This window comes from Gavialis gangeticus, unplaced genomic scaffold (assembly GCF_001723915.1).
Source record: "Gavialis gangeticus isolate Ggan-Ray unplaced genomic scaffold, GavGan_comp1, whole genome shotgun sequence".
Classification (NCBI taxonomy): Eukaryota; Metazoa; Chordata; order Crocodylia; family Gavialidae; genus Gavialis; species Gavialis gangeticus.
The window spans coordinates 21526798-21538320 of NW_017729031.1; the positions used below are offsets into that span (position 1 = coordinate 21526798).

Sequence of the window (11523 nt, forward strand, 5' to 3'; positions counted from 1 at the left end):
CACGCACCCTGTGCGGCTCCTCCCCACCACTGCCAACAATGCACAGCCCCAGCTCTGGTCCGTGCCCACTCCAGACTCGACCTGGCTGGAGCAGACCAACTGGGTCCCCCAGTCCCATCTGGCCCAGATGCCATCTGGCCTATGGCACACCCTGCTGCCCCCTGGGCACACAGTGGGGTGACCCCGCAGCTTGACTGCCTTTCTAGGTAGCTCAAGTGGCAGCAGCTCCTTCTGGCTGCCTCTGCCACTGGCCCCAGCCCTGTGGTAATGGCAGGGAGCCACACACATCCCCAACCCTGTCCCACCCCACTCCCACTCCAGACTCAGCCCAGCAGAGTAGACAAGCTCCGGACCAGTGGGAACCCATGCACACAGCCCTGACCCCAGCCTGCCCTGTGCCTGCTCCAGACTTGCCCACCCATGCTGAGCAGTGGCAGCGCTGGGCAGAAGCTGCTGTTCGGTGCAGGGGTAAAAGCAACCCCTTCCCTTCACTGCTGCTGGCTTCTTGTTGCAGCCGCCCAGAACCTGCACCTGGACTGCCTCCACGGCTCCTCTGCGCTGGCACTGCTGCCTCTAGCGAGTGCGGAGGAGCCACTGGGTAGCTTGGATGCAGGCTCCAGGCAGCTGCAGCTGCAGTCTATAGCCTGGGCTCCATACTGGGCCAGGAGGAACTGAGGGACCTGCTGTGGGCTGGACAAAGTCCCTCTGTAGGCCAAATCTGGCCCACAGGCCATATTTTGCCCACCCCTACACTAATCTGTCATTGCACTAGCCATTGCAGAAAGTGCACACTGCAGAGGCTGAGCATGAGGAAGTGAAGCATAAAGACAGTTTTAAATGATGTCATGGGGATACGCTGTACAATACTTAATGGGCATTGGCAGGAACCTTGTCAGGCAACGTAAGTGCATGGAAGAGAGACTCTTCTCTAATTTGTGCATGGATGAAGGATGGGCCTAGCATTAGTTGTACATTTTTCTCCATTTTAGTTTGCTTGGCAAACTCCCCAGTTCTAAGATATTGGCTGCTTGTCTCTCTAATCTTTATAGTTAGAAGGAAAAGCTCTGAAGTGTGAACCAAATATAAATTGATGTCTGCCTCAGCTTGCATCTTCAGAGTCCACCCAGCCCCACGTGCCTATATAGGTATCCTGTATATAGATTTTGTACTATACTCCAAGTTACTCAATGTTAAGGAAATAAAGTTAGCCAAAGAAACTTCATTATTAACATTGGATATGACAGCAAGTCTTTTAGGCACTTACAACCTTGAGAGAAAAATTCAGAGCCCTGCTGAAATTAGAATTTTTTTTTCATTTTACTTTCTTGAAACTAGTATCTTGATACAAGGCTGCACTTAAATAGATGCAGGAATAATTGCTACATTGACATGTCTCTTTGTCAGCGTTGCAGTAATATTTAAGGAGTTAGAATACAGCTTGGGGAAAACTAATAGAAAACCGTTCTGCATAGAAAGGAGGCTTCCCAGTGCTTCCTGACATCTCTAATTGCTAATGGGAAGCAAGGGAAAATGCACATAAAAATAAATGCTACTTGATTTGGATGCATCTGTTGTGATATTGTAATCACTACAAACAGGTCGTTCTGCTGTAGCTTAGTTTGGTTTCTCCGTTAGCTAATGCTTTTCTGTGTTTCCCTCTGCCTAAACTGTGCTCTTTTGCTTTCTTTTCTCTGACAAGAATGGCTCCTTCCTCCTATCTTTGAATTCTGTTAGTGATGGCTTCTGATATTGCAGAGAGAAGATGGGGGCAAGGAAGAAAGAAGTGCTGAATAGTCAAACAGCTCACTTTCTGTTTTTCTGATGCTCCCTTTGCTAAAGATGTTTCCAGGCAGATGATGCTGAAGAAACCATTTCTCCACATAGTCTGTAAGTCATTCTCTCTTATTATCATACTACAAATACAGAACTGGGACAGGCTATAAAAAACCCAAACCTTAAAAAGTGCTTTCTGGTGACTTGTGCTGGTGAGGACTTTTTCTTATCACTGTCAGTTAATCTATGTGGTCAAGTGAGTTTCTATGACTTATCAAACCGTAAGGGTAAGATTCTGCAATATTTATATGCAAAACTCCTACTGAGTTCCCTAGTTTGAGTCCTCAGAGAATCTTTTTATGAAATAAACTAATCTCACTTAAGGATGCCACTGGGATTCTTGATCCATTTTTGATTGCTTGGGATAAGATTTATGATAACCCATGGAACCTGGGCTCAGTCTAAACCTTTCCTTATGGAAATCCTCTACTGACTCCTATCATAAAGGCAATTTTGATTCCAGTTCAATTCAAACACTGACGTCAACAGTGATCAACAGGGAACAATTTTACCAAAGAAAGAACACTGTGGTCTCCAGATCTCTTCAAGCCCTCTCCTCTTGACTGAGACTCAACACAGATCACAGATGCTAATTACTGACAATTGTGTCTACATCACAAATACCACCACATGGCCACTGGAAGTAGGCCTGAAACAGCAAAGCCTGTTCTACTGGAACACAGGAATTAAATAGGCTCAGTAGGAATGATCAAGCCTTATTACTTTTTTTCTTTTTAAAGATTTGAAAATGGCTTGATCCTCTTTAATCAACCTTATTAAGACAGGCAGGTCTCTTTCTTTAACTATACATTTTTGTTGTTTCATCTACTTTTCAAATATAACACAATTAAATGCTTGAAATGGATCTCCTAATAGGCAAAACCAGAAAAGATAACCGTTCAATAATGTTCAGCCAAGGAAGTGATTCATGAGATATATTACCTACCTCCATGTGCAAAGCAAACTTTCAGTTTAGGAAATTTTTCAAAAATTCCACCCATAATCATGGAGCAGATGGCTACCGTTGTTTCTGCTGGCATGCCTGACAACAAAGAAAAGTTTTGTGATATAGACTTCATACTGAAGTTTTAGTTTTACACATTGGTGATGTTTCCCTCAATATCCTCTGTATTTAAAACCAAAGGTAACGTTTGCATTGCAAATAGCAGCTCCATAAATTATTTCTTATGAGAAAAGCACCACTTGAACCAGCCATTACTGAAGGTTCTTTAACTGTAGTCAGAAAGGAGGGGTAGAAACTATGAACTGAATTTGCCTCTCAAACCTGACATTTAGGACTTTTTTACACTGTACAAGGCAGTACCGCACAGGCATATCCAATCCTCTGAGTCTGGGCATTAGAACAGCACAGATGTGTTAGCACAGTGAAAAAAGGTCAGGAAGCTGTACTGCTTCTGCTGCTTGACTAGCATGGCTATCTTTACACGGCACTGCATTGCACAGCGTACACATCTTAGTTTCTCTGTGCTCTGGGCCAAAACATTAGAACGTGGGTGCTTAGAGTTATGACAGTGAAAGACCAATCAGATGCCTAGCTCAAGCAATGGGAATTGCAGATATTTAGCATCGTAAGGTCACCTATGGGCCTTATGAAGAGCCATGAATCTCTTAACCAAATCTCTTCACCAATAAAAATGTGGAATCAAGAATTGGCAGTAATGAGGGCTGCTAATCTTTGGAGCCCAAAATCGCGGTCTTGTGGACTTGCGGAGCTTTACCGCTGGGTATTGGTCTACCGCCCGGCCCCACCTAATGTCTGAAAATTACATATACAACAGACACAGGTAAGCTTCAAACAACGGGACTATATTGTTATAAAGTAGTTAATGGGGAACAAACAATAGGACTTTAACAGATAGCAGACACCTATACAAGAACAGGCAATACAATGCAAGGGTGTGTGAGACAACATAGACAGCAAAGGTGGCTCTCTCACCACGCAGCGGCAGACTGCTGTGTACTTCTGGCACTGACTTCTGGTACTTCTGGCACCGACTGCAGTCGGTGTGTGCTGTTCCTGGATGGAAGGAATAGTCCTGGATCTATTCATTCTACCCAGGAAAAGCATACACACACCGACTGCAGAGGCTTCCTCAGCCTGACAAAGGGTTTTTAAACCCAAAAGCTTGCTAAGAAATTTTTTTCCAACTATTGAAGTTGGTCTAATAAAAGATATCAGGTTCACCCAAAGGACCCTGTCTGCCTGCTCTTTTTAACCGCACCGGTCACACCACTCCTGCCAATTACTCAGTTAACTGATTACTCAGGCAGAAGCACTGTCACTTAAACATCCATCACACCTTTAACCAACCTGATGATGACTTACCTCAGAAGGCGAGAGACTCACCTTGCAACAATTTGCGCCACTGCTCAGTCCTACACTGTGCTTGCTCCTTTCAGAGAAATAGGTCCTGACATCAGAGTCAAGAGTTCACTGGGTCTAGAACAGCATTTCTCAGCCCATGGGTCATGACCCAAAAGTGGGTCACAAGAATATATGAAAGAGTCGCGAACAAAACTTTGAAAATGGATCAAGTTGACACCTGAAGCCTGACGCCCTGCTTCTGCATTTGCTCGAGTAATTTGCATTTTCACAGAGCCCAGAGATAACTCACCACAAAAGACATTCCTGCCCAGAAGATCATCCATCTTTCTACTCTTCTGTGAAATATGAAACATCATAACCAGAAGGAAATATATCCTGCTTGCCACCAGACAACTTTGAGGTAGAAAGGCTGCTCCAACTTTTCTCTGAGCCTAATCTGCATAAAATGAACTGTTCCAGATAGAAGATTTTGCCACACCTTCGGCTCTCCTGTGAAATAGGAATTTTCATTTCTGCCTAGGAGAACCTTTACAATCTTTGCTCTCTCCTATGCCTGAAGAAGGGTGCCTGTGCCCAAAAGCCTGCAAATAAAGATTTCTTTTTGCAAATATCTAGTTAGCCTAATAAAAGATATCGCCTCTGCCATGAGTTCTGATTTAAAAAAACAGATTCTCCTTTAAAGGAGAAAAACATGAGAAACCGTGGCTTTTCCCTTGCAAGCTGGCAGAGCTCCAGCCTGCTTGGGGCTGCCTGAGGCCCCCCTGTCCCACACACAGCGGGGCTGGGGCCTGGGGGTGGAGGGCAGCAGGTCAGGAGTGAGGGGCGCTGGGGTAGGGACTGGCCATTGATGTTTACAGATGGATCCTGGTACAAAAAAAGTTTGAGAACCACTGGTCTACAGCCCTCCCTCCTGACTCCTAGTCAAACTCAGCAGGCGCCACATCTTCCATTAATCTCAAGAGGACTTAAATGTTATCGGATGGTCACAGCCAGAGGATGGGGCCAACACTGATATGGGGCTCTATATAATTAATATGAGAATTAGTTTTTAGATTGTTGTGGTCTAATTGAGGAGATAGAACAATTTTCAGCTCTTTTAATATTCTGTATATTAAACCTGCTCTAAGCAGAGTTATCTGATAAAGTATTCAAATGGAGAGAGCAACTAGTTGCCTGTTTTCACTGCTGCAGATAGCGGTGGATCTGAACTGATATCAGATGTGCCAGTGCTTGGGCGACAATGGTGCTGTGAGCTTTTGGACTGGAAATGCTGTGCACAGCAATGAGATGTTTTACAAGTGTAACAATGGTTGCAGCACCAAAATACCGTATTTACTTGAATACAAAATTAATTTTTGTCCCTCAGTTGTGGGAAAAAAGCCCCTTGTCTTATAATTGCGTACAAGGAAACCTCATTAAATACACTGTCTATCATTAAACTATTGCTAAAAGCAGCATGTGCTCAGTAATGGAAATCAACTATGAAGCTGCTTAAATACAGTCAACACAAGCCTCAAATGTCTGGCAATGTTTCTTCACAAGCCTTAAATGTCTGGCAAACATCACCAAACTGGGCCCTAAATAAGTCACCCAGAATTCACTCAGTTACAATCATGATGCGGGGGCTAATTAGCAATGGACCCTGTGTGGTGGGTATCTGGAGTACACACACATACTGAGCAGTGCTAAGCTGTGGGATCACCATGGCTTGAAATGCTGTTGACTGCTGGAGCTTAGCCCAATGAACTATGTGGTAAATCATGAGCCTTCTGGCTTTGGACTAATAGCATGCATACTTTGTACTACATATAAGTACGTACAAAATTGTTGCTTAAACGTATGTTTATGGAATATCTGTGCTAAAACTTGCAGCAGTTTCAAAAAAGATAAAATGCATCCATCCTGGATGAACTAAGTTTATGGGTACCTGTAGTAATTTGCCTATATGATAAATTATGTTTATTCCAAGGTCAGTGCTTTCAAATTGGCTCCTCACTTTCATGTGCTGAGGGAGAGCAGACAATAAGGGAGAGGGGGGAGAGAAGGAGACTGTCTGACCCCCTCAGATTTATTTTCCTTCCTGTAGCAGTGGGATGGGGACAAATTCAAGACCAACTTCTAATAATTAGACTTTATTTCCAGAAAGTTATAACAAATTATACATTTTCCATATATAGAAGCTAATTACTGGGGGGGGTCATCTTGTATACATTTTATATTCAAATAAATATGATATTGTAGTGGAGACCCAATTAGAAAAATCGGCTTCTGTTCTCAGTCATGAGGGTGTAAATCGGGAATGATTTCATTGTGTCAATGGTGTTACACAATGCAAAACTGAGTAAGTGACAGCAGAATCAGGCCAGGCAACACCAGGGTGTGGTACAAATTTATATGCTGTTACTTTGTGCTCTTCTAATATAAGTGGAAGGTGTGAAAAGACAAAAACCAGATGACTCTACACTGGCTGTACCTCTTAGGAACTTTCAAAGCACACATTATTTCAGCTAAGGTTGAAATGAATTTAAAATACTCCCTAATCTATCTGATTCAAATGAAATCATAGGAATTAATGCTTTGTCACTTGCTAATGCTACCTGTCTGTCTTCTAATCAGAGTCCCTTTCAGGTGTTCACATTAGAACTGCAAAAGGAGATCTCTAGAGATTTACCGACTTAAGGAGACAAGAGAATGAGAGAAGACTGTTGCTAATCTTGTTAAATTTTAGCTACCAATTTGTAAATTTAGCCAAACTACATATGCATAAAAATATGTGAGAGACACTATCATGGCTACACCATCATGCTTACACAGCCACATGGGTAAAAACAAATAACTGAGATTTACCATGTGGCTCTAATGACAGTACCCAGTTTTAAAAGAATTGACCAAAAATAACCACGCAAGCTTTCTTATGCAATGATACATTTCAATTGCCATCTTGGCAAAATTTGCTACTCCTGGAGGTGGCTAATGAATGAAAATTGAATAATATAACGTTATACTCACCTACAAGCCAGGGAAGCCAGTACTTAGACATCCTTCCATCTGTCTGCATGTCCCAGGGATGCACAAACAAGCTACAGTTTAATTGCTCAGCAGCCTTCAATCAAGAGAAAACAAAGTGCAGTACAGACTTAACAGTAAGGTAGACCCTGGATAGCCCATGGGGTTAGGTTCCTGCGAGGATGAGGGCTTGTGAACTAGCTGGGGTATATACAGCCACAACAAACAGCTGTGTAGGATCATTGAGCTGACTTCAGAAAAGGTACCCTTTGAAATAAAAGCTGCGGCAATCAGCTGCATGGGACTACTGCTGTACTCCAGCTGTGTTGAGAAGCAGTGCCCATGAAGTAAAGGCCACTGTAAACAGCAGCACAGCTCATCCTTTACTTGGCAATTAGCTGTGAATTAAGTGGGTTATGGATCACTCAGGTTGAATAATCTGCATAAATGCCAATATGCTCCAGGCCAGGGCTATCCAATTGGTAGCCCATGGATCACATGTGGTCCATAAGCACTTCCTTTGTGGCCCGCAGACTCCCACTGCCCTTGCACCCTTGGTTCCCCATGCTTTTCCTACATTGTTCCTGGTTTGTTGAGGCTACATGACTGGGGGGAAGCCCAGAGTAAATGTTGTCTGAGGCAGGGGAAGAACTTTAAGTTGAGATTTTTCCTTTTTTTTTTGTCATGCACACCCAGTGGACTGAGAGCAACTGTAAGAGGAGATGTGGAGGCCACAGGACAGGTTGTTCCAGCACCCAGCCTGACCTATTTCCCATGAAGAAGGTTGGAGCCACAGGTGTCATAGCCCAAGGGCCCACTGTAGTGCTGCAAGGTGTTGATTAAGGTGGCTGAAATGGTTAAGGTTGTGGGGTCTAGCCCTGGAGGTATAGACACCTGGAAGTAGCCCAAACCCCAAGCTGCTTAAACTGAAAGGCAGAGACTGAGGAAACAGGACATAGAGACAGAGATGGAGGAGACTGGTTAAATGACAGCTGATTAGGAAACCACCCTAACACAGAGCCACACCAAGCAGCAAGACTCAGCTTTAGAAGTCCTCCACTTTCCACTCCCATGGCGTTCTCATTGTTAAGCAAAGAAAATACTATCTTGATCAGGGCTGTAAAACTTTTAAAGAGATCTCCCATTCTGTCCCATGTAGATAGCAGAGAGGCACTGTGAGTAGGAGATGATTTATACAACATTGGTAGATGTCAGGGGCAACCTGTACATAACAGAATGAATGAATGTCAGTCTGACATTAGCTGCAGAAAAAAAAAGCAGGTTAGTAGCAGAACACTTGAACCTCCCAGGACACTCCATCACTGGCCCGAGGCTGGCTGTTCTTAGGCAGCAGACAGGGGCTATGGATTCTTATCTTGTTACCTAGATTATAGTTCAGTCCCTGGCATAGACCCCTGTAGAAAAGTCAAAACTGACTAAGGTAACTGCCTGTACTTAAGAAAACACATGTGAAAAGATAAAATAACTTGGGTAGACTTCACCATTAGGTGCATGGAACATGAGAGAGTGCCATCCTTGTACATTGTGACAATCTCTCTTTGGCAACTGGTAGCTCCTCTTCTAAGTATGGTACAAAGGTAATCTTGGTGTCTAACCCAAAGTTTTCAAGGTCAAACAATTCAATAAAGAAGTTCCCAATGCCATCGTGGCAAAAGAAAGTAGGTTTCCAAGCTCCACATTCATGTGATTGAAAAAAATTGCTACCAAGATAATTATTGAGTTTGTTATCATGGGGAAACTCTTTTACCTGCTCATTTCCGAAAAGAAGATTTTACACTCAGTGCTAGAGATAACTTTGACCATGAAAACTGTTCACCAATCAGTGGCATGCCCAGTTCCCACGACACAATGCATGTCCTGTTTCAGGTGTATCCTGGTCCCAGCAACGTTTCAGGAAAGCCAAACATTTCTAAAACTGACATGATGGGAAGTGGAACCCATTTCATGAGTGAGCTGCAGTGCCAGAGAATTTGAGGTTACAGACAAGCACCTACTAAGCCTTGCCTACCTTTAGATTTCTGGGCTGATGACTCCCCTATAAACTTTGAACAAAAAGTTGAACTATGAGCAGCATCAGAGTTTGTTCTGTCCTTGGTGAAGAATGGGATTCCAAGTGAAAGCTCATCAGCCACACCCACTTCTACGTGGGCTGGATGTCATGCTTTATTATTAAGAGCAGAAACACCACTGATGCTTATTGGTTTTCGGCCAGCAATTCCAAAACCCATTACAGATTATGCAACGGTTTATACAGCCCTTAAAAGCCTTCGAAGTGTTTGCTCTCAACTGAATCAGACACCTTTCTTTTGTGCCGAAGGAGTATTCTATATACTCACAGATATAATAATGTGTAACCCATCAGAGGTTACAGACATTGTTCCAATAATGGGAAGTTTTCATTGAGCTAAAGTTGTCATGTACATTACTGGGAAGTACCTGCATGGGAGTGCTGCTCAAGATGCTTTGGTGGAATGCCGTGTATTCGGTGTTACAATTGTAGACTCAGTTATGAACGGTGAGGTCATGCAAGGGATTTCTTGCCTTGTCAGTAGTCATACAAAAAAACTGAAATGGGATGTCTTCTGGAAAATCACTGCTGCTGACAAGTATTCTGCAGTACTCGAAAATGCACAAAACCCGAAGACATCTCTCACAGATAAGGATGCAAAGACATCTCAGGACACCTGTGAAAACCTTTTACTGCTGATTCATGATCGCCATGAAGATTACAAAGCTTTCAGCATTTCCTGTCAGGCAAAATCTGAAATGTCCAAGTATTGGGATGGTTTCACTGAGCTAGTTCAGATGCTCAAAAATCTGGTAGCCACTGATAGAGAGGGTGATTGGGAATCACATCTTCAAGCTGTACAGGACCTCCTCCCTATGTTTAGGGAATTTGACAACATTAATTACTTGCACTATACATCTTGGTACTTGCGCTATATGTCTTGGTGCCTTGAAAATATGAGAGCTCTCCATGCAGATGTGTACCAAAAAATTGTAGATGGCAATTTTGTTGTCTGACAACAGAACAGGTCATTCTGTGCAGTTTCTTCTGATATGAAGCTGAAGCAAACTATTCAGAGATCTCACAAACATTCTGGTAGAGATATAATTGGCCAGACTGGGCAACAAAAGTATTCATAGATTCATAGATGCCAGGGTCGGAAGGGACCTCAACAGATCATTGAGTCTGACCCCCTGCATGGGCAGGAAAGAGTGCCCCCATTCAGATGACCCCGTTCAGATGCCTGTCCAGCCTTCTTTTAAAGACCCCCAAGGCAGGGGAGAGCACCTCCTCCCTTGGAAGCCCATTCCAAATTCTGGCCACCCTTACCATGAAGAAGTTTTTCCTGATGTCTAGCTTAAATCTGCTCTCTGTCAGTTTGTGACCATTGTTCTTTGTTACTCCCAGAGGCACCCTGGTGAACAGAGCGTCCCCGATCCCTTGCTGCGTCCCCCTAATTAATTTGTAGGTGGCCACAAGATCACCTGTCAGCCTTCTCTTGCGAAGGCTGAAGAGGTCCAGGTCCCTCAGTCTCTCCTCATAGGGCTTGGCCTGCAAACCCTTAACCATATGAATGGCCCTCCTCTAGACCCTCTCAAGGTTATCCACATCCTTCTTAAAGTACGGTGCCCAAAACTGGACACAGTACTCCAACTACGTACGGTCTGACTAATGCTGCACAGAGGGGAAGTATCACCTCCTTGGATCTATTTGTCATGCATCTTCCGATGCATGATAAAGTGCGGTTAGCTTTGCTGATGATTTCGTCACACTGACGACTCATGTTCATCTTGGAGTCCACTATGACTCCGAGATGCCTTTCCTCTTCTGTGCTGCTGAGAGGGTCACTTCCCAGCCAGTAGGTGTGCTGGATATTTTTGTGCCCTAGGTGCAACACTCTGCATTTATCCTTATTGAACTGCATCCTATGGTATTCTGCCCACTTTTTCAACCTGTTCAAGTAGGCCTGCAATCGTTCCCTACCATCTGGACTGTGCACCTTACCTCACAATTTAGTATCATCTGCAAACTTGGACAGAGTACACTTCACACCCACATCCAAGTCACTGATGAAGACATTGAAGAGTACAGGTCCAAGGACTGAAACCTGAGGGACCCCTCTACTTGCATCCTTCCAGGTCAATACCGACCCATCTACTACCACTCTCTGGGTGTGACCCCCCCAAGCCAATTTGCCACCCACCGGACTGTGTAAACATTTAAGTCACAGCTTCTTAATTTATTTATGAGAATGGGATGAGATACTGTATTGAAAGCCTTCCTACAATCCAAGTAAATGTTAATGAAT

General features: G+C 43.7%; 1 protein-coding gene and 1 long non-coding RNA gene across 4 annotated transcripts in view; both read right to left on the bottom strand.

The window, feature by feature from the left end:
• The window catches only part of ACMSD (aminocarboxymuconate semialdehyde decarboxylase), an 84204-nt gene that overhangs the window by 35011 nt on the left and 37670 nt on the right, over window positions 1-11523 (bottom strand). For all 3 annotated transcript variants that reach the window (XM_019522503.1, XM_019522504.1, XM_019522505.1), the window contains exons 6-7: window positions 7190-7283; window positions 2780-2875 (exon numbers count right to left, since the gene is read on the bottom strand). In XM_019522503.1, the coding sequence (XP_019378048.1) occupies window positions 2780-2875; window positions 7190-7283 (190 nt within the window). The remainder of the gene's footprint in view (window positions 1-2779; window positions 2876-7189; window positions 7284-11523) is intronic.
• The window catches only part of LOC109301366, a 9343-nt gene continuing 7713 nt past the window's right edge, over window positions 9894-11523 (bottom strand). The window contains exons 2-3 of the long non-coding RNA XR_002098519.1: window positions 10406-10408; window positions 9894-9910 (exon numbers count right to left, since the gene is read on the bottom strand). This is a non-coding gene — a long non-coding RNA (uncharacterized LOC109301366). The remainder of the gene's footprint in view (window positions 9911-10405; window positions 10409-11523) is intronic.